General features: G+C 41.0%; 3 protein-coding genes across 4 annotated transcripts in view; all 3 read right to left on the bottom strand.

Moving 5' to 3' along the window:
- LOC108416826 (NACHT, LRR and PYD domains-containing protein 12-like) overlaps nt 1-23955 on the bottom strand; it is a 578836-nt gene that overhangs the window by 276433 nt on the left and 278448 nt on the right. Inside the window, 1 exon segment of the mRNA XM_037532078.1 lies at nt 7214-7387. Coding sequence (XP_037387975.1) covers nt 7214-7387 — 174 coding nt within the window.
- Nucleotides 1-23955, bottom strand: part of LOC108414856 (NLR family CARD domain-containing protein 3-like) — a 146022-nt gene that overhangs the window by 93478 nt on the left and 28589 nt on the right. The gene's annotated exons all lie outside the window — the stretch shown is intronic.
- LOC108416244 (NLR family CARD domain-containing protein 3-like) overlaps nt 21849-23955 on the bottom strand; it is a 30707-nt gene continuing 28600 nt past the window's right edge. Inside the window, exon 3 of the mRNA XM_037532194.1 lies at nt 21849-23832. Coding sequence (XP_037388091.1) covers nt 21849-23832 — 1984 coding nt within the window. The remainder of the gene's footprint in view (nt 23833-23955) is intronic.

The following is a 23955-nucleotide window of genomic DNA, read 5'->3' as shown; positions in this document are numbered from 1 at the left end:
TCTTACCACTGTTAATCTGATGACACTCAACTAATGTTTTCTTTCTCTCCCTCTGACACACAGGTTTCCAGTCGCATCTCGGCATGCCTGTCTAACATCTCTACATGGATGGCAGCCCACCACCTGAAGCTCAATCCCAGCAAGACTGAGCTGATATTCATCCCTGCGACTACAGGTCCTCATGATCTTGCCATCTCATTCGAGAACTCCCTGATTGTTCCATCTGCAGAGGCAAGAAGTCTTGGTGTGACCCTGGATGGCCAGTTATCGTTCTCGACTCACATCGCGAACCTGACTCTGTCATGCAGGTATCTACTGTACAACATCCGGAGGATCTGACCCTTCCTCACCTGAGAGGCCACCCAGGTACTAGTGCAGTCTCTGGTCATCTCAAGGCTTGACTACTGCAACTCACTCTTGGCTGGTCTTCCCATGCAGACCATCAAGCCTCTGCAACTCATCCAGAATGCGGCAGCACGACTCGTCTTCAATCTGCCCAAGTTCAGCCACGTCACCCCATTGCTGCGCTCCCTTCACTGGCTTCCTGTAGCTACGTGCATCAGATTTAAAACCCTAATGCTTGCCTACAAAGCCAAAAATGGACCAGCCCCTACCTACTTGATGGCAATGGTGAAATCTCGAACTGTACCACAAGCCCTTCGAGCTTCGAGTACAGCTCGGCTTGACCCGCCATCCTTCAAGGTGCACGGAAGACAAGCATCGAGAATGTTCTCTGTACTGGCACCCAGGTAGTGGAATGAACTCCCACTGGCTGTCCGAACAGCAGAGTCTCTTGCTGTCTTCAAACGCAGACTGAAGACTCATCTCTTTACACAGCACTTAAATGAGCATTGAACTATAAGCTGCACTTATTTTATTTTATTTATTGTATTGTATCTTATTGTTATTGTATTGCATTGAATGGCACAGAGTTCTGCGTTCAACTCTGGTTCTTTTTCTCTTGGTGTCTGCAGTGACATATATGTTTCTAGCAGTATCTGAGCTCAGGACTGTCTTTTTCTCTAAGCTATTGGTAACTAGCAAAGATACTTTCTCTAGATTGACAAAGCACTTCTTGTAAGTCGCTCTGGATAAGAGCGTCTGCTAAATGCTGTAAATGTAAATGTAAATGTAAATGTAAATGTAAATATGCTACCATTAGGCACCATTATCAGCATAAATTTCCACTGCTATGCCGATGACACCCAGTTATATATATCAAGCAAACCGGATGATAAAATTAAACTTGGCAAGATTGAGGACTGTATAAAAGACATAAAAGATTGGATGTCAAGAAATTTTCTGCTACTCAACTCAGATAAAACAGAGGTCCTGCTTCTTGGTTCAAAATTAGCTAGAAACAAACTGTTTAACTTAACACTTAACAATCTCTCAGTTGCATCAAGCTTATCTGTTAAAAATCTTGGTGTCGTGATGGACGTTGATCTGTCCTTCGACACACATATAACTAATATCACTAGAACAGCCTTCCTGCATCTCCGCAATATCGCTAAATTAAGAAATGCATTATCTCTACAGGATGCAGAAAAACTAATTCATGCATTTATTACTTCAAGGCTAGATTATTGTAATGCCCTGCTGTCTGGATGTCCCAGCAAAAGCCTTAACAAGCTTCAGCTGGTCCAGAACGCTGCAGACAGAGTCTCACAAGAACCAGAAAGTTCGACCATATTAGTCCAGTTTTATCAAACCTGCACTGGTTACCAGTCAAATTTCGCATTGATTATAAAATCCTATTACTGACCTATAAAGCTCTGAAAGGACTCGCCCCTCAGTACCTGAGTGAGCTCCTCTCCCACTATGAACCATCACGCCTACTTAGATCACAAGGTGCTGGTTTACTACTGGTACCTAGAACTAATAAAGCTCCATCAGGGGGGAGAACTTTCTCATACAAAGCCCCCCAGCTCTGGAATAATCTTCCTGTTAATGTTCGGGACTCAGGCTCAGCCTCAGTCTTTAAGTCTAGGCTAAAAACTTATTTGTACAGTCAAGCATTTGGTGATTATTCTTCCCTGTCAGATCTGGACCTGCTGGAGTCTCTGCTGCTCTGTTTTACTGTAATCTGTGGTCAGCCACTCTTTACAGAACTGACTCTGTGTTTTTCTCTCCTTTCTCTGCCGAGCTGATCAGCTGCCCATCCTGTGTGTCTGATGCTGTTGCCTCTTCTGCCTTGATTGGTGCCGCTGCTCACCAGCCTTCTGGACCGGTTTGACCACCATTGAGCTTCTTGCTGTACAGCGCTGTGCAGTCTTCACCCTCAGATCTTTTCTTTTCCCACTTTACTATAAAACTTCATACTAATAATGTTTGCTATCCGGTGTCGACCGTAGCAGGATGGGTTCCCCTTCTGAGTCTTGGTTCCTCTCAAGGTTTCTTCCTCTTTTAGGGAGTTTTTCCTTGCCACTGCTGGCGACGCTCATGGGGGCTCGGACCCGGATTTTCTTTTCTTTTCTCTTCTCTCTGTAATACTGATTGTTTTGTAAAGCTGCTTTGTGACAACACCTGTTGTAAAAAGCGCTATATAAATAAATTTTGCTTTGCTTTGCTTTGCTAAGTTAACTATGTCTACACCAAAGGTCAGTATTAAGTCTAGAGTGTGGTTGAGGTGGTGTGTGGGCCCTTTTATAATTTGGGTGTATACCATGGAGTCTATGATAGATATGAATGCCTTACTTAATGTGTTGTGAGGGTTGACAATGTGGATATTAAAATCTCAGACTATTAATATTTTACTTGAAAACGTTATTAAGTCTGATAGAAACTCAGAGAATTCTTGTAAGAACTGAGAATACGGACCGGGTGGCCTGTAAATTGTAATTAATAAAAATGAACTTTTACTTGCTCAAGTATATTAAGTACAAGAACTTCAAAAGAAGAAAATGTAGGTCCTACTTTCTGGCTCACGCCTAAAGCTTTAGTATGGATGGTTGCTATACCTCCACCCCGACCGCTTAAACGAGGGCTCTGTGCATAGCTGTAGCCTGTGGGAGTGGCTTCATTTAGACTAAGGTACTCATCGGGTCTAATCCACATTTCTGTGAGGCACAGAGCATCAAAATCATGATCTGTAATAATTTCATTTACAATAATGGCTTTAGATGTCAGGGATCTAATGTTAAGCAGTCCTAGTTTTAGACCAAAGGTGCGGTCGTGCGGTGAAGTAATTTAGATTTTTTGTCTACAAATGTTTAATACACTGGAGAAAATATTGACTGTTTTGGCTTTAAACATGGCAGGCGCTCGTGTGGATCAACATTCTAGTAATCCATCCCAACATCAGGAGGTTTTGAGTTTGAATCCCAGTAATAACACAGCTGTCCATATATGAAGCCTAAAAGGAGAATATGCCAGATGGTGCTGTGTGATAGAAGGAGCAACAGCTGGTGGGAAAACTGAATAAAAACACAACTTTGAGTTTGTTCATCTAACTGAGATGCAGACCTAGAAACAGTAGCTGAGAGTATTTCAGCCTCACCTCAGAAGTCTGAGCTCATCAAGTTGAGTGAACTCGAGAAAAGCCATGAAATCAGTTTTAAGTTAAGCAGACTTCTCATTTTTTACAGTGTAGACACTCAGAAAATCACTAAGGACTGACCCATCACACTGGACACCTTTCATTTCTCGCTCAGTGACGTGAATTGGTGTGTAAAGTTTAATGAAGATGTTTTTTACTAAAAGGGGTTTAACTCTAGTTCCCTCTGGACAGAAGACATTAAATAACCTCTCAAAGGACACAGCTGTGTGCTTTCCCAGACCTCCTCTCTCTGCCTTATCTATCACAGCACAGGGCAGTGAAAAGCCAATCATTCTCATCACTGAAGCTTTCCTGTTAATTTATTTGTTCGTGTGTGTGACCTCACAAAAACGTCAAAAGCTAATAATGTCTAGTCAAAGTCCCACACAGCCTTTATTAAGGGAAGTCTGTCTTCTTCTTTTTCTCTACGTTATGATTTTGAAAAAGGTTAAATACACAGATCAGAACGTTCTGACCACCTCCTTGTTTCTACACTCACTGTCCAGTTTATCAGCTCCACTTACTGTATAGCTGCTCTCTGTAGTTCTACAGTTACAGACTGTAGTCCATCTGTTTCTCTGATACTCTGTTACCCTGTTCTTCAGTGGTCAGGACCCCCATGGACCCTCACAGAGCAGGTACTATTTGGGTGGTGGATAATTCTCAGCACTGCAGTAAGACTGACGTGGTCGTGATGCATTAGTGTGTGTTGTGCTGGTGCGAGTGGATCAGACACAGCAGTGCTGCTGGACCACCTCCTTGGACCACCTCCTGGACCCCTCTAAACAGTCGTTTTGTGGTTCCATTAATTTGTGCATTGTGAAAACAAAACAGCCCCAGTCCGCTTTAGCTTTGCTTTATGGTGAAGACCTCGATGGTCACCGTCCACACAGCCGGTCTTCAGCACTTCAGCAGGTAAAACAGACCATCAAGGGTCATTTAGAAGGTTCTACTGAGGATAACGTCTGTCCGTGATCTGAGACCCACAGCAGTGCTGACTAATTAACGCGATGAGATGCGAGAGCTGGCGTGATTTTACCGAGTTAAAGGCTCAAACTGGTACACAACGCAGTTTTCAGCTGCTTTCACTCTGAACGCTGAATGAATGAAACTTCACCAGTTTCTCCAAGTGAAGCTCAGTGAGGAGCACTGCTGAAAACAGAGCCCACCACTGCAGACCCCGCAGGGCCATTTCTCCAATTTTACATGATGCGCTTCAGCCAATCATTTCCGCACGGCCAATAGGAGAGCAGCAGGTGGGTCTGGTGGTTCTTCTCATCACCTGAATGGTCAGATTGCACTGTGCACCGTGACTGCTGTGAAAGGGGTCAGAGTTCTAATGGAGTTGTGGTCTGAACAAGAAGTGGCCTGAGATCCTCTTCATAGTTCACTTACAGTGTGAACACAAAATGAACTGAGGCCATTCACAGTCGGTTCCCTTCCAGGTTCACTTCAACAGAACTCGATTCGTTTCTTTAAAAACGAACTTCATGTGAAAACACTTTAACTGTAGAACTACAAAGTGACCCTATATAGTAAGTGGAGCTGATAAAATGGTCAATGAGTGTAGAAACGTGGAGGTGGTCATTGTTATGCCTGATTGGTGTATTTGATCCATAGTAACTCTGTATTTAATCAGTGTTAGAAATGTCTGAATCTCAGTCATATAGAGCCTTGAATTACGTTCCCTGGTTAGAAATCTTATTAATAGTTTATCACTACTGTATGAAGCAGGACTGCCTTAGTCTCGAGTATTTAGCAGACTAGTACAGCTTTGAAACTGCATTCGTTTATCATATTATTCTGATTCAGGCTGATTTAACTCAAATACTGAAAATTCAATGACACTAAACTCTCTCTGGTAAGATATGAGTAGAAATATCTGGAGTCTGATTCCACTAATCAGCACGTTTGATAGCCAGGAATGTGATGCGTTAGCTCTGTACCCAATCTCCACCCAGGAGAACCGCCAGCTGGGGGCAGTAACGAGGAGGCGGAGCGGCGAGCTCTCGGTCCCTCTCGGCTCTGGTGTTCACGCTGCCCCTAAAGATGGGCAGCTGATTCTCATCCGGCCGGCAGCGTGAGCGCCTTTAAAAAGAGCTGAGAGGGAACAGAGCGAGAGGGACGAGCAATGGCAGAAGAAGACTGAAGAGCTGAAAAGCTGGAGGTGGAGTCTGAAAGGTCGAGCTGAGCGTTGGTTGTGTTTACTTCATTTATTTAGTTGGAAAATAAAGATGTGGCTGCTGCAGTGCTGAATCCTGTCTCCAGCGTCCTCCTTGAGCCTGGGGCAGCACATGCCGTGCTACAGTCTGTAATGGCCTTCAGACGAGCTCGGACTACACGTTCACAGACATTCATGACCACAGCGGTCAGGGCGACTGGCTTGTAGCCATTTAGTCCTTCGGTGTCTTTTCTGGGGGACTGGAATGAAGGTGGAAAGCTTGAAGCACCAAGGACAGAGCAGAGTTCCAGTGACTTGTTGAAGACGTCTGTGAACACTGGTGCAGGTTAATCACAGCAGAGCTTCAGGGTGGAGATAAAATCTGAAATCTGGCCTCAGACGTTTTCTCACTTTGGTCTTCTGAAAAATATGTTGACGTCCTACTAATGTGCAGGGGGCAGAGGTGGAGGGCGTAGGAGGAGGGCAGGGGAGCACAAAACAATGCTGAAGACTGTTGTTTGCACATCTTCAAACCTGCAGTAGAGGTCATTCAGGTCATTGGTGAGCTGGCAGTCATTCAAGACGACTGATTTCTACGTTTTCTTCTGTGCTTTAACTCCTGTCTCTGTATTTGGCCTCTCTGTAGAGAACTCTGTCCTCACTCCTGAACACTGCCTCCACTTCCACCTGAACCTGAATCCAAGGCTTCATCATTGCTGTATTTCATCCTGGCTGTAGATGAACTGCAGCTGATGTGTGATGTCACGGTGTCTGTGTTATTCATCAAAGCCACCTGTCACCACTAAAACAGTCCAATTTGCAGCTTTTCAGTGTCTCCACTGGTGCACCGCTTCACTAGAGTGACCACCTCCATGTTGGTTTGAGGTTTTTTCCTACAAGCTCCATCACATCACATTAAAACTGTCCCTTTAAATAAACACATTTTCATAAATAAAATAATTAAAAATTAAACACGTGAAACTGTCCATGAACCGTATTTTGCTCCTTATGTGTGTAATTATTATATACACACAGTGCAGATGTGTCAGGAGTTGAAACCCAGTCAGAGCTCTGCAGCTGAGAGCTATGAAGGTGCTCCAACATAAAATAAGGCTGTTTAATTTTTTAATGATATGATCATGAACAAGCACTAGACATGCATAATACAGAACTGAGCTTATTGTGGAAACTTTAATAATCAGAACTGTTATAGAATCAAGCCCAATACATAACAGGGCTTATTGTGGAAACCTTTAGTTTAGAAGTAGCATTTGCTCACCTCCCACTACAATAATACTGACTTCTGAAAGCACCTCTGAGGGGTTTATAATGCTCTGTTAGCATCTTGTTAATGGTACTTTAATCCTACACACACACACACACACACACACACACACAGAATCACACGTGTCTATTAGACATTTCCATTATTGACTTTGTATGATAAATATTAACACTGGATCCTTCAGATATACAGGGAGAGTCAGAAGTCCCAGGACACCGTTTTATCTTACTTGAGTGTCTCCAGTTTGCAGTGTGAACTCTTCAGTCCAGCAGAGAGCAGCTCCACTCCTGAATCCTGCAGGTCATTGCTACTGAGGTCCAGATCTTTGAGAGGGCAGTTTGCTGATTGCAGAGCAGAACAGATGGTTTTAAAGGAGTCCCTGCTGAGTTTACAGCCAGCAAGCCTGTAAAAGAACATAGAAAATATTACTGTAAAAACAGGAGGAGCCAAACTGCAGTGAGTTATTTGTTCTGAGTTTTGTGTTAAAATAACAAACTTAAATAAAAGCTTGTTGATTAACTGGGAAACATGTCTGTGGCAATGTCTGCCCAGTCTTCCTCGCATGCTTTCACATCAGCAATAACTGATGTTATATTCATGTTTCATTATTTTATCATGATGTTCACTTAACATTCATCATGGTTCATGACGTCTTGATGATATTTTTTAAAATCCCCCTGAAAACTGTAAAGCTACTCTAATTTAAAATAAAGCATCAAACCCACCAAAATATGACCTATACCAGGATAAAATAAAGCACAGAATCAACACATCATTTCTTTATCTTTTACTTCTTTTAAATCACGTGATTGTGAACATGCACCAGCAGCACATATCATTATATAATGGTGCTTAACCATAGGGGGTCGAGTGATGCACTGGGGCATCAAATTAGATGTTTCTCAGGGTTTCTATTAACATCTCTGTAATAATGTAGCGCACAAATACGGTTCAAACAGTTCCTGAGTTTGTAAAGTCGCCCTTTCCATTCCGTCTTATTGCAAGATCGTTCACGACTCACATCTGGAGTCATGAGGCTGTGATGACAAGCTGAGACACACAGCATCTGCCTCTCACCATGTCCACCTGGTGAATGTGTGTGTCCATCTACATTTTGTGTGAAACTGACCCATAAACTGTTAAAAATGAGACGTCAGCTCGACTCAAAATGATTTAGAAACATAATAATAATAATAATAATAATAATAATAAATTACATTTATATAGCGCCTTTCACAAACCCAAGGTCTCTTCACATAGCATGAGCAGGAGGACACAAAGGAAAAAAAAACACTATACAGAGGAGGAGGACAAAAAATATGCATTAAGCAGAAAAGTCTTTAATTCAGATATAAAAGAGGAAAGAGAAGAGCCTCGCTGAGGGATTGAGGAAGAGAATTCCAGAGTTTGGGGGCCGTGGCACTGAAGGACCTCCCAAGGTGGAAAGTCTGGTGCGTGGAACAGCGAGTAAGTTATTGCTAGAAGACCTGAGAGAGCGAGAGGGCGTGTTAGAGGTCAACAGTTCTCTGAAGCAGGGGGGAGCAGGTTATGCAAAGCTTTGAAAGTGAGTAGTGCAGCTTCATACGGGACGGGACCGGTAGCCAGTGTAGCTGAGAGAGAACGGGGTGATGGAGCTGAACGCTTAGTGTGGGTGAGAACTCCAGCTGCAGAGCTCTGAATGTCCTGTAGCTTTTGGATAGATTGTGCATTGAGACCAACAAAGAGGGAGTTACAGTAGTCAATACGGGACATAATGAAGGCCTGAACCAGAGTTTTGGCATCTTTATCAGACAGGAACGGTCGGAGACGAGCAAAGTTACGTAAATGAAAGAATGCGGTCTTAGTGAGGAACTTGATATGCAGATCAAAATTACGTGATGAGTAAAACACCAAGATTTCTACCAACAGGTGCAGGCTTAACAAGCAGGCCATCAATACTAACTGAAAAATTTGACGATTTTGATAATGAAGGTTTAGGGCCAACCAGTAAGACTTCAGTTTTATCAGTGTTCAGCATAAGAAAGTTATTGTGCATCCAGAGCTTTAAATCAGAAATAAAATCAATTAGTGTACTGGGAGGGGAATCTGAGGGTGTGTGTGTACTGAGATATAACTGAATATCATCAGCATAACAATGGAAGTTTAGGCCATGGCTATGAATGATCTGCCCAAGGGGTGAAATGTAAATTAAGAAAAGTAGGGGTCCAAGAACTGAGCCCTGCGGAACACCACATGTGACAGGAGAGGTGGAGGACTTCTGTGGTCCTAATGTAATAAACTGGTGTCTGTCTGTGAGATATGACCTGAACCACTATAGGGCTGTGTCAGTGATGCCAATAGAGAAAAGATGAGAAATGAGAACATCATGATTAACAGCATCAAAAGATGCACTTAAGTCGAGAAGAAAGACAATATTCAGAGAACCACTATCAGCAGACCAGAGAAGATCATTAACAACTCGCAGAAGAGCGTTCTCAGTGCTGTGGTGAGTACGGAAACCAGACTGGAATGGCTCATAGACGGCATTATCACTCAGAAACGTCTGGAGTTGGGAAGCAGCCACTCTTTCCATTACTTTAGCTAAAAATGGAAGGTGTGAGATCCCCCATGGACCCTCACAGAGCAGGTACTATTTGGGAGATGGGTCATTCTCAGCAATGCAGTAACACTGACGTGGTGGTGGTAGTGTGTGTTGCGCTGGTCAGAGTGGATCAGACACAGCAGTGCTGCTGGAGTTTTTGCTGTGAAAGTTGTCAGAGTTCTAATGGAGTTGTGGTCTGAACAAAAAGTGGCTTGAGATCCTCTTCAATGTTCACTTACAGTGTGAACACAAAATGAACTGAGGCCATTCGCAGTCGGTTCCCTTCCAGGTTCACTTTAACAGAACTCAGTTTGGTTCTTTTAAAACGAACTACATGTGAAAACACTTTAACTGTAGAACTACAAAGTGACCCTATATACTAAGTGCACTGTAAAAAATGGTCTTGCTCTTTAGTTATCTGAACTAAAAATGTATTGTCAATATGACTAAAAATTGCGTCATTTGTTTATATAAATTATTATTTCAAGTTTATAGTTTCTTAACAAATAAAAAGCTTTTTCCACTTAGATTTTCAAGTCATCTGAAATCACCATTTTAATTAAATCGATTTACGTGCCATAACGTCTTTTTTTTAACGTTCAATACGTCAGCGCAGGGGCGTGTCTTTACTACAGAGGGCGCCGTTGAGGTCCGCCATTTCTTTCTGGCGACAGGCAGGCCTCAGATGTGGCGGGCGTTTTGCCTATTGGGGTAAGTTTCTTAATCTCGTCATACTTTTATTATCTTTTTGACGCGGTCGAATGTTCTCATAGCTCTCCTAAGGTGGCTGGCAATATTTAAAGCACATAGCTGGCTAGCTGCAGCTAAAGTAATTGTGTTCTGGCCTTCGGTAGTTAGCTAGTTAGCTGCTAATAACCAGGTTAGCTCTTAGCTAACTAGCTACATAGCTAGGCTGTTTGACGATGGCGCACTCCTATTTGAGAAGCATAACGCCAGATAAAAGTATCTATGAAATATTTAGACAAATTGCGTTAGGTTAACCAACCTAGGGTATGTGTATTTTAAGATGGTGTATGATTAACCTAGCGTTAAAGTAAGTAAGTTACAGCTGGAAACTCGTTTAGCCGTTCCACTTTCAATGGTGATTCCTTTCTGGCGCCAGATTTAGGAACGTTTCGAATTGAACTCAGGCGCGCGACAGTTTTAGCCCGGTGAAATACAGAGCTTCAGGACAATGGTTAAGGTGAGCGACCACTGACTTTTTCGTGTTGCTTCGCCGACTACTTTAACTATAGCCGCTCTTGGTGTGTTCGACACTGTGTTTAGCTAGTTGATGAATGTTCTCGAATTTCGCGCAGCAGGCTGCAAAGAAATGCAGAGCCGGAGAACTGGCCGCAGCTCTACCGTAGACCAGCTGTTTCAACACACGCCGCCGTTTTAGAAAAGCTAGCCTAGCTAAATGTAGGCGGTACTGTTTTTTCCCTCTTTCTATATAATACTTTTCTTAGATGGCTATTACACCTTAAAATCTCATACTGTTGCAACCCTGATTCCTAATATTCTGTTATTTTATCTTTCAGGTTGTGATCTGATGCTGTGCGTGCTGTTGATGCATGAGGTGGAAATGTAAGCTTTGCACTTACGTCACAAACAACCGTCGAAAAATACTTGGACATTATAGATCGAGTCACTGTCATTACGGAGGACGAGTACCGGTTCCTTGTATTTACAGTGACTGTGTGTGCTCTTTTAAGTCTCACAAGGCTCTTGAAATACACGTGAAACAACATGGATTTAGCTCTGGTGAAAACGTGAATTTCAGAGTTAAATGTCTGCTATGTGCATTTAATCAACCTGCAACTCTTAAGCAATACTTTTGTCATCTTAACACTCATTTAAGAAATAAGGAAACTGTCACCTGCCCATTTAATGGTTGTACTTTTAAGTCAAAAGTTTATTCCAGTTTTACCTCTCACAGAAGTCGATATCATGCTTTGGCTTTTTTAGAAAATGTTAAAGCAGAGCTTCTTTATGGCCCACCACTGAGTGAAAACTCTGACCCCCTATTAGATACTGGTGGACATTCCTCTAATAACACTGAGTCAGCTGATGGTGATTGTTTTGATTTTCAGTCTGATGATGATGATAATGAAGAGTGTGATGGCATTGCTGACAAAATTAGGAATAGACTTGCATCTTTGCTTCTACGAATGCAAGCCGTCTTGCACGTATCAAAATCAGCTACCCAGGAAATAATCAATGAACTTCATGAAATTGGAATTTTAGCAGGTGAACTGTCAAAAAAAACTGCAGAAAACATTTTTACAGAGCTCAGTTGTAATATAGACGAAGTCACACTAAAGTTGTTGAAAGAAACCTTACAGGAAACCAATCCTTTTAGTTGTCTGTCACAGAGTGGACCACTTGGAACTGAATACAAAAGACAGTTGTTTTACAAGGAAAGGTTCAATGTAATTGAGCCAACTGAGTATGTGTTAGATCCTTTACTAAACAAAACATTTGTTTATGTTCCAATTTCATGTGTGTTGCCAGCTCTGCTGAACAAGTGTGATGTAATTGACAATGTTATAGAAGAAACAAATGTACCATCGTTGCCGGGTCAGTACAGATCTTTTTATGATGGGCTATATTTTAAAGAGAATCCAATTCTTTCCCAAGAACAATTGTCAATTTCTTTAGGATTGTATATAGATGAATTTGAAATCTGCAACCCTTTGGGAACTTCAAGGAAGAAACATAAAATAACTGCTATTTATTGGGTAATTGCAAATTTGCCTGCCAAATACAGATCTGCCCTGTCTAGTATATACCTAGCCTTGCTGAGCAATAGTAATGATGTGAAAACATTTGGGTATGCACAAATAGTTGAACCACTACTTAAAGAGCTTTGTATACTTGAAAATGAAGGATTTTACATTGATAGGCTAGGTACTTTTGTCAAAGGCACAGTCCTGTATGTGTCCTCAGATAATTTAGGAGCACATTCATTTGCTGGCTTTCAGGAGTCATTCTCTGTTGATAAATTTTGCCGATTCTGCTTAGCCAGTCGCAGTGATATTCAGAGTACATCAGTAAGAACTGGATGCTTCCCACTAAGAACCAAAATATTGCACAATGAAGCTGTTAAGAGCCTTAAAGAGCACGACAGCATAGTTGTTGACGGAGTTAAGGGTGACTGTGTTTTAAATAAACTAAACTATTTTCACTGCATAACGGGCTTTCCACCTGACTTGTTACACGATTTAATGGAGGGAATAGTGCCTGTGGAGCTGTGTTTGTGTTTAAAGACATTGATTGCCAACAAGTATTTTACTTTAGAGGAACTGAATACTGCCATTAAGCGTTTTCCATACAAGTTCTCAGACAAAACAAACAAACCAAAGGCATTCACGTTAAAAGGGACAATTGGTGGGAACGGCCACGAAAATTGGACGCTTTTGAGGCTGCTGCCTTTGCTAATTGGGGATAAAGTACCAGAGAACGACAAAGCTTGGGGTGTCATTTCAGATCTTAAAGATATTGTGGAAATATTAGCTTCATCTACATTTACTGAGGAAAAACTGTTCTACCTTGAGGCCAAAATCTTTGAACATCGGCAGCTTGTGCAGGAAGCTTTTCCTGCGTTTAAGCTGAAACCAAAGCACCATTATCTTGAACACTATCCCTATTTGATTCGCTGTTTTGGTCCTCTGCTTGACTTCTGGACAATACGATTTGAGGCCAAGCACAGCTTCTTTAAGAAAGTTGTCCGGGATGTTAATAATTTCAAAAACATTTTGGTGACTTTAGCTTCAAGGCACCAGCTCATGTTAGCATATCACATGGAGATACCTAACCTGTTCAAACCAACAGTGGAAGTTGGAAAAATTTCAACTGTTTCTTTTGAGATTTTGGACCTTTTTCTGAAAGATGCTATCAGAAAGAAATTTGGAAGTTTGACTTCTGTATCTCTTGCCACAACTGCCTTCATCCATGGGACAAAATACACTCAAGGAATGTTTTTATCCACTGGAAGCACAAGTGGACTTCCTGGTTTTGGAAAAATGATTAATGTGCTAATTGTGGAAAACAATCCCTGTTTTGTTGTGGAACCGTATACAGCTTGGTACCTGGAACACTTGAGATGCTATGAAGTCTGCAGGAACCACTCTGCAAAGCTGCTTGTAGTCCAGCCAGAGGAGCTCAATGATTACTTCCCCCTGTCAGCATATATGGTGAAAGGCAGACTTCTGATCTCTCCAAAAGCGTTTCTGCTGCATTGAGGTAAATTTTACGAACTTGAATCAAAGAGAGTTTTTGTTTTGTCCAGTCAGAACGTTATGACATCCTTGTTTCTACACTCACTGCCCATCTTGGCAGCTTTACTATGCATACAGGACGCTATATAATTAGAGACTGTCTTTCGGTTTGTCTGCATACTTCATTATCCTCCATGTTCTTCCATGGTCAGGACCCCACAGTACATCCTGTTGGCACTGATGAAGAAGGGGCAGGGTTTTTTTTTTTTTTTTGCCCTTTCCATCCATGTCGAGCAGCTATAGGTAGGAGTGGGCACAGTGTTTAAAAACTCCAGCAGCAATGCTGAATGTGTGATCTGCTCATGCCAGCACAACACATACCACCACAATGCCAGTGTCTTTCTAGTGCTGAGAATAATGACCCACCTCCCAAACAATAGCTGCTCTGTGGGGTCCTGACAATTTGAAGAACAGGGTGAAAGTAGCATAAAGTTCATAGAGAAATAGGTACAGAACTACAGTCTATAATTATAGGGTTACAAAGTGTCCTATATGATCTAAAGATAAGATGCACAGTGAGTGTAGAAACAAGGAGGTGGTCATAATAATCTGACTGGACTGTGTTGTATGTGTTCATTTTAAGCTCAGTGTGGTTTAAGTTGATGGTTTATCACTAAACTGGCTTGCCATCTTTCTGTCTTTCAGTACATGATTTTTTATTTATTTTTTTTAAAGAATGTGTTTGAGGATGTCAACCTACCCTTGTAAATGTCTCTCGTAGAACACCGCTGTCATAAGTAATTGTAACATCAGCATGTTTTAGTGATTCATCATTATTGGCACAGTGCATTAGTGAAACATCCACTTTATTTGAATTATACTTTACCACTTTTCTACTTTAAATGCTCTGAGGCACTGTAACGTAACTGCTGCACCATTGTAGAACGTGAAAATTTTAACATGGAGCTGGTGAACAAGAAACATAACATTGTGATAAGGCAATAATGTGGGGGTAATTTTTTTTTCTCTCCCTTTGTCTCCCCCTCCCTCTCTCACAGATTCCAGTATACAAAATGTTGCTAAGAATCATTCTAAGCAAGGATGATATTAGGAAGATACATACTGACAGTGAGCCAGAGACTCTTGATTCCTTTCACTCTTTTTTGAAATGCAAGCTTGGTTTGCATGGTGACTTTGTAGTTCAATTTCAAGATCCAGACTTTGGCAATGAGTTCTGCAACTTGACAAGCTTGTCTGAACTTCCAAAAGAGAAGGCCACTTTGAAGGTAATCCTCAAGCAAACCCCTGAGTCCCCTCGGACTGACTCAACGTTGGACACAGCAAGTCTTTCATCACTCTCATCATCTTCCTTGGAGGACACTCCTACATGCCGTCGACTATGGCCTGACCCTTTTGTGATTCCAAAATTCTCATATGATGTGGAATTGAAGCTTAAACGCGGTAATGAAGCCTTTCAAGAGAATGGAACCCTTCTTAATATAAGTAAAGACACCAAATCTGAGATACTTGACAAATTGGCTGAAGAAATGTACAAATACTCAGCATACCCATCTCGAGAGCAGTATGATCTTGTTGCACAGAGTCTTGTTAAGAAACATCCTTGCCTGAGAGAGCCTGGATCTGTGAAGGGATGGTACTGCTGGAAATTCAGTTTAAAATTTAAAATGGGAAATTACCGCAACAAGCTTCGTGTGTCTGGATGCTCGGAGCTGAAAGTGAATTGCTGAAATTCAGGACCAAAACAGAAGCTTAAGAAAGCTAAAAAGGCTGAAGTCAGCTTTCTTCCAGATATTCCTGAAGGCAAAACCCAGAATGTGCTGGAAGAGGAGAGGGCAGCCATTGTTGCAGAGATGAAGAAGAAGAGGGTCGATTGGAAGAAAGTTACTGACATGATGGCCAGCACATTCTCTCTGCGACGAAAAGAAATAGTTGAACAACAACCACTTGTGGCAGAAGTGAAGGCCAATTGGCCAGCTTTGTTCACAGATAAACAGGTACGTCTATGCTATGTAGATAACGTTTGTTTACGTCTGCTTGATTTCTCTGCAGATTCTATGAAGGTTTTAAGCAGCCTTTTTTCAGTGTAAATTGATGAAGCTGCATGGATTAATTGCTAAATCATCGCAGTTACATAAACTATAATTATTTAGGTAACAATTAAAAATTTGTTTGTTTTTGGCTTTATTTTTTTGTAGATTGAAGCAGAATTTGCTCGACTTACTTCCACTGACCTGTGGGACACGTTTGTTTCTGGGCTGGATCAGTATTTGGAAAGATTCTTGCAGATGTATAGGGCCAAGAGTCACTGCATTCAAACACTTAGCAGCCTCCTGTCTCTGCTTGATGATGATGTGAGTACATGTATAGAAATATATAGGCCAGAACACGCCATACCCGCCACACATACATTCTTATTTTTTTTAAATGTGGACTTACGTGTGCGTCGCCACGTGATGGGCCAGTCTGTGTACAACACAGGACACAAGAATGTGCTGAAAACTTTCCTGTCATACTTCAAAAAAGATTTAACGAAAAAGGGCATTTCTTACTAAGTTACTTTATTTGATTAAAAAAAAAATCAAATGGGACCTTTGCTTCCACTCAATATCTGAAAACTCGGGCTCAGTGATACTCTACATATGGTCATGTTGGATCAGATTATTTGTAGCATGCACGTACATGGAGATTTTCATCAGTTGTTTACATAAGATCCTATCATCTAAATTAATTCATATTGGAGAATATATTTGCGTGTGAACATAGCCAATGTTAATTGTTTTAATTGTGGTGAAAACTGATGTGCATTGTCACTTTGTCTTGTGTGCTGTCTTCAACAGAATTCAGTTCAAAAGAAAAGGGCAGTCATTCTTAGAGGCCTTCCGCATTTTCTCAGGGAGGATGCGTCAAAACTTCTAAAGACTGCTGAGGTAAGCTTGACTGGAATTTTTTGTTTTGTGCCTAATTTTACATTTTTTCATCTGATTTTTAGTTTCTCTTATGCAGACAAAATGCATGTTTAGTGAATGTTAGTTATGCTAGTTATGGATTTTTTTTGCATGTGCATCATACACACTCTGAAATGGTTGTCTTTTTGGCCATTCATAAATTGTGTAAGTTTTGAAAATACAGATTTCAACATGCATAATGGTTCATAACTGTATTTTTTAACATATATTTAATGATGCATTGCCACAATTACAGTATTGAGTCTTTTTATAAAGGTGTGTGCGCACGCATGCAGGCACGTGTCAGATGCATGATCAGTTCACCTACTGTTGTCTAGTGGCGCACATGTGTATGCAGTGTATGCCACTTTGTTCCTGTCTATCTTATCAAATCTGCTGATCATATATAAGGACATTGTAGTAATAACATGTTTTATGTAATTGTATGCAGTTGTAGTCTCTCTGTTCCTTTTGCATACTTTATTCTTCTCCTCTCACCCTTCAATACTCAGGATCCAGTGGAGAGACCACCACAGAGCAGCTATAATTATTTGGGTGGTGGATCATTATTCTCAGCACTGCACTGATTAGCGTGGCGGTGGTGTATGAGGTGTTTGTGTGTTTTGTGCTGGTACAGTGAGTGGATCAGATACAGCAGTGCTTCTGGAGTTTTTAAACACCGTGTTCACTCGCTGTCCTCCACTCTATTACACACTCCTACCTACAGCTGCTCCACCTTGTAGATAAAAGTAAAGTCAGAGATGGAAGCTCTCAATCTTTTGCTGCACTTTTACTACCACAACAAAGACCAACACCTCATACACCATCACCATGCCAGTGTCACTGCAGTGCTGAGAATAATGACCCACCACCCAAATAATAATAGTTGCTTTGTGTTGGTCCTGTGGGGTCCTGACCACTGAAGAACAGGGTGAAAAGTGGACTATGGCTATGATCAGTCAGAAAATCTGTGTGTATTACTACTAATATTAATGACAAACAACCAGTCTAACAGACAGTAATTTTATTCAGATATAATATATCATAACTACTGCCTGGTAGACTGGTTGTCACTAAATGTACTAATTCAGTAAATTACTCTCTCACTTGTAGACTACAGAGAGTGAGGAGCAGGTGGCAAAAGGAGTGAATATTGGTATCTTGCTGATACAAGAAGAGGAGGACGTCCTTGACTTTTCAGTGGTACTGGAAGAGCAGATCGTCCTGAATGGCATTCGTGACTTCCCCCATGCGGTAGCTATGCTTGTTGGTCTGCTATTTGCTCTTAATATTGACTACCCCAAGGAACTGCGCTACACCTTCGAGGTCATTCAGAAGGTTCTACTGAACATTGGGGGTGAACAGTGTTCTGCCAGGGTTCATGGACTCCGAAACAGACTCTTGTGTAAAACTCTGTAGGTGGTAAAGCAGTCAGTGGATATGCTGTGTGTGCTGTGTATACTCAAAAATACATGTGCTAAACTGAGCATAATATTTCTTCAGAAATATTAGAGACCACATGAAAAGTTCTGTATAATTCAATTGATCAGGTGTAAATAGGTTAGAGTGGTTTGAAGAGATTAATCATAGAGTAATTTACAGACTTAGAAATTATTTGATTGTCATGGTAGTTTTGTTTGCTATCCATACCTACCATAGCTGATATTTATGTGGTGTAATATCTTTTATTTAGTTAGACCTTAGGGGTTTTATTCAGTGTCATTAGACCACTTTTTTACATCAAAAAAAAAAAAAAAAGTTGCTGAAAAGTTCCAAAATGTTAGGACGTCTGTGACGTATGTTAGACTAGATTCAAAATACTATGCAAGTACATTACTGGTATTTGTGGTTCCTGTTTATGGAGGAGCTATATACTGCTGCACAACTTGTATATATAATTTAGGTGAAAGTAGGGCTGGGTGATATGATAAAAATATTTTATCACGGGTCTCTGGGTGGTCCAGCTACTGAGCGAGGATTGCTGATTCGAATCCCGGGTAATACTGCTTGTCATTGGCAGCCAGAACATCAGAGAGCACAATTGGCCTTGCTCTCTCTGGGTGGGTATATGGCGCTCTGTCTTCCTCCATCACTCCTGCTGTAATGTTGGTGAATTGGCAACTTGGTGAAGGGGTAGGTTGGGGTAATTGGTCTTCAAAATCGGAAATGCATAATAATATTTTCCCTGAAATGCATAGTAGTGGCAGATTCCTAAACAATGTACAGAAAAAGGTGCTGCACTTAGACTAATTATACCTGTATCTAAATGTGCAGTTGGTCAGGGTTTTCTTTAAGCACTGATGAAATCTACATTATTCTCAGATGTGTAGTATAGCTCATTTTATCATGGCCCAATAAAATATTTTTATATTGCCCAGCTCTGAAATTTGTTGGCTTAAATAGAATGATTAGGTTTTCCACAAGCACGTATAAACTGTTATAAGCTGTTTTTCCCAGCTGAGTAACTGGAGCTGTTGTACAGCTAGTTATGTGGCTCTGTTGTCATTGGCACTGTTACAAAAAGTATCTATTTCTGCCTCATTCTGCTCATTATTTGTACATGAGCTAACATACGATTCCATATTTGTGTTCAACCATTTTGTACAAATTGTTTTGATTGGACTCAGCAAGCTGGTTATTTACCTTGTCCTTGTTAATTAAACTTCTAAAAGGCTTGCAGTTGTATTGCTTTTTTTTTCCCATACAGTAACTTTACACGAAATAGTATTTAGCAAATTATGTAAAACAATTTTTTCACATGTTGTATAAACTTGCTATTTCAATTAGTTCCGTTTTAAGATGAAGGGAAGTCAGCAATAGAGAACCGAATTAAGATCAATTTGGTGCAAATACATTTTAGTAATCCAAAGTCAAAATTCTTAAGTGAACAAAGGAGTTCAGTTGGTATTAAAAAGCGATGTAGCTGGTTAAACTAAGGTTTTTAAGTTGAACTGATTAGTGGAGACATTACATTAACTACATAATTCTATTTGAAAGAAGTCAAAGTCATGTTAAGTGAACAAAGGATTTCAGTTGGTATTAAAAAGCGATGTAGCTGGTTAAACTAAGGTTTTTAAGTTGAACTGATTTGATGTCCAGTTCATACAACATTACAGTTCTATTTGAATTAAACTGTCAACTAGTTACCTTAACTCAAGAATTTACATTTAAGCAACAAAAAAATGTTTTCACTCAACTAATTAATTTGATCTTTGTAAACTTTATGCAAAGATTTAATAAATGTTCTTTCTAATTTGACTTAACTTAAAATTTTAAGGCAGCATGGACACTAACTTTTTTAAGTTGAAACAAAAAGGATTTTTTTTACAGTGTGGAGCTGATAAAATGGACAATGAGTGTAGAAATGTGGAGGTGGTCATTGTTATGCCTGATTGGTGTATTTGGTGCATAGTAACTCTGTATTTAATCAGTGTTAGTAATGTCTGAATGTCAGTCATATAGAGCCTTGAATTACGTTCCCTGGTTAGAAATCTTATTAATAGTTTATCACTACTGTATGAAGCAGGACTGCCTTAGTCTCGAGTATTTAGCAGACTAGTACAGCTTTGAAACTGCATTCGTTTATCATATTATTCTGATTCAGGCTGATTTAACTCAAATACTGAAAATTCAATGACACTAAACTCTCTCTGGTAAGATATGAGTAGAAATATCTCGAGTCTGATTCCACTAATCAGCACGTTTGATAGCCAGGAATGTGATGCGTTAGCTCTGTACCCAATATCCACCCAGGAGGCGAAGCTTGGACCCAGTCCTACAGAGACTCACTGGGTTTAAGTCAGTCAAGTCTAGAACAGAGTGAAGTTGTTGAAAAGTTAACTCTACTGTAACAAAGAAAAGAACCAGCCCACAGTCGAATAGTTTGACTTTAACTTTTGGAGTTTCATAAAGTTTCTGTGTGTTTAAGTGTTTGTTTTGCTTGTTTTGAGTTAAATGTAAATCTGCTCAACACCTTCTTGAGGATCTAGAAACCTCACTGTTTTGTTTTGACCAGTAGAAGGTTTTCCTGTCCAAACTCCAGCCGTAAAAGCTTGGGGAAAGTGTAGCAGGACTGACCACAGAACCCAGAGCCTTGGAGTAATCTGCCTGAGTGACTCGGTGCGAGTGAAACCGGTGTCCCTTCTGAACCAGCTAACTGTCCTGCTGTCTCCAGCTGAGGACGCGTGTCTTGGCGGTGATGTGAAGCTCCGTACTGTGTTTGACTGCCCAGCCTTGGGCTTGCAGAAGCTCAGCAAGAACCTGCCTGCTGAGCCCAAACAACCAGACCCACAACCCGCAAAATAACACTGATTTGTGGTCCTCATGGTGTCTGCAGTGTTATATTAGCACTAAGCTAACAGAGCTATTTATTCTTCAGGTCCCCACACTGGGTTTAATAACACGCAGGTCCAGCCTTTAGCATTTAGTTTCTCTGTGCTGTTTACTGAGATGCATAAACGCTCTAAAGTAATGATGAAGCCACTTTTATACATTAATATTGTTATAATCATTTACCAGCTTTCAGACTCTGATCTCTCCCACATCCACCAAGGAGGCCAGTGAGAACCAGAAAACCCCAGACCTTACTTTACCACCTCTGCTGTTACTACTTGTGTGTATATATATATATATATATATATATATATATATAAATAACTTATTTATTTTCTGTGGAGTGATTGTCTGAGCCTCTCCACAAGCATTTCAATACATAAATGTCCTGACATGCTGTGCAAATGACAGATAAACTTGACGCCACTCACGCTGGTGCACTGGCTTAAAATCACGATGTGATATAATTTGTTGATTTTATGAAAAGCATTTTTCATTGATATCTTGCAATCTTATGTAATACTGTCACATTACTCTTAAGAAACAGTTAAGAGTCCTAAAGGGCCTCAAACACACCTACTAAACCGTTTAATCTGAAGAGTTTGAGCAGGTAAACCACCAAACTCTGCTGGACACTGACCCTCCAGGACTGGTCCTTGTGCACTCCTGGGCAGTCTGCCAGTCATAAAAAAACATCAACATTCAAATATCAACAGTTATATTAATCTAAATGTAACAGACATTATATTTATGCAGATGCAACACTTACTGGGCTTTTCTGCAAGCGGCCACAGCTGGGATCAGTCTCCTATAACCCTTCTCTGATGATGTGTAGTTCTTCAGGTTCAGCTCATCCAGAACCTCCTCAGAGATCAGGATCATGTAGGCTAGTGCTGAACACTGTGCAGGAGAAAGATCTTCACCTGAATGTTTCTCTGATTTTAGATACTCCTCAATCTGTCTGAAGAGAGTCTGGTCATTCATTTCAGACAGACAGAAGAACAGATTAATGGATCTCTCAGCTGAGATGTGATGTCTTTCTGTATCTGTTATTATGTCCTTGATGTACTGCTTAATTCTCTCTGGTGGTCTCTGTATGTGTATGAGTAGACCCTGTAGGAGTGTCTGATTGGACTCCAGCAAGATGCCCAGCAGGAAACGGAGGAAAAGATCGAGATGTCCATTCTGACTGTCTAAGGCTTTATCCACTGCTCCTTTTAGCAGATCATCCAGTGGATAATTATCAGACCACTCTCTCTGTTGTAAGAAAAAAGCTTCTGGTCTTCTATTACTTGGTTTTAAACACTGCAGGGACTCCATGATTTTGCACTCGTAGCAGTGAAACACAAAGACGGCAGCCAGGAATTCCTGAAAGCTCAGATGAACGAAGCTGTAGACCTTCTTCTGAAAAACCACACATTCCTGTCTAAAGATCTCAGTGAAAATCCCAGAATACACTGAGGCGTCAGTGACATCAATGCCGTTCTCTCTCAGGTCCTCTTCATAGAACATCACATTGCCCTTCATCAGCTGATTGAAAGCCAGTTTAGCCAGTTTCAGAATCATGATTCTGTTGGACTCCAGCAGCTTCTTTGGGTTTCTGCTCTTTTTCTCCTCATACTTCTCGTTCTTCATGTTGGTCTGAGTGAGCAGGAAGTGCGAATACATTTCAGTCAGAGTTTTAGGGATTTCTGTATGACGCTGCTTCATGATTCTCTGAAGAACAGTGGCTGAGATCCAGCAGAAGACTGGAATGTGGCACATGATGTGGAGGCTCCTTGCTGTCTTAATGTGGGAGATGATTCTCTCGGCCTGGTCTTCATCACTGATCCTCTTCCTGAAGTACTCCTCCTTCTGTGGGTCACTGAATCCCTGAATTTCTGTCACACGGTTGACGTATTTAGGAGGGATCTGATTGGCTGCTGCTGGTCGGGAGGTGATCCAGATCAGAGCAGAGGGAAGCAGCTGTCCTTTGATGAGCTTTGTCATCAACACACCCACTGATGATGTCATGGTGATGTCAGATAGTTTCTCACACTGTTCAAAGTCCAGTGGAATTCTGCTTTCATCCAGACCATCAAATATAAACACAGCTTTGATCTGATCATAAATCTCTGGGTCCAGATCTTTGAGCTCAGGATGGAAACCACACAGAAGTTCATGAAGACTGTATTGATCATCTTTAATCAGGTTCAGCTCCCGGAACGGAAGCACAATCATGACATCTACATCCTGATTGGCTTTTCCTTCAGCCCAGTCCAGAATGAACTTCTGCACTGAGACAGTTTTTCCAATTCCAGCGATTCCTTTAGTCAGAACTGTTCTGATCTTTCGCTGTTTTGGTTCTTCATCCTCTTTTCTTTCATTTTGCCTGACAAGTTTAGCTGTTGTAGCTCTAATGTCTCTCTTTTCTGTTACTTCTTTAAAGATGTCTAAGCAGTCGATTGGAATGTCTTGTAGGTGTTTCCTGGTTGTTTTCTCCATCTGTAGAACCTCATGTTCCTCATTCACTCCTTCTCTCTCTCCCTCTATGATGTAGAGCTGTGTGTAAATCCTGTTCAGGAGGGTTTTATTCTCTTCTGTTCTGATTCCCTCAAATAAGCTCGCGTACTTGTTCTTCATGCTGGTTTTGTGTGTCTTTAAGACTCTGCTCAGGACATCATTCACTGGTTGATAAGAATCCAGATGAAGGTCTTCAGTTTCCTCCACCAGAGAGTTTATCTGCAGTGCTGTTTCTGTGGAGTTCAGCCTGAGAGGATCAAACACAGAAACACAAACATCATTAATAATCAGACTAATCCATTAGAAATGCTGATTAAACTGATCATCACACGTCTTTATTTTCATGTACTTAGTGGAGGAGCTCCTTCTG

The sequence above is a fragment of the Pygocentrus nattereri genome, chromosome 2, assembly GCF_015220715.1.
Source record: "Pygocentrus nattereri isolate fPygNat1 chromosome 2, fPygNat1.pri, whole genome shotgun sequence".
In the NCBI taxonomy this organism is placed as follows: Eukaryota; Metazoa; Chordata; class Actinopteri; order Characiformes; family Serrasalmidae; genus Pygocentrus; species Pygocentrus nattereri.
This window is presented reverse-complemented; position numbering and strand designations above follow the sequence as displayed.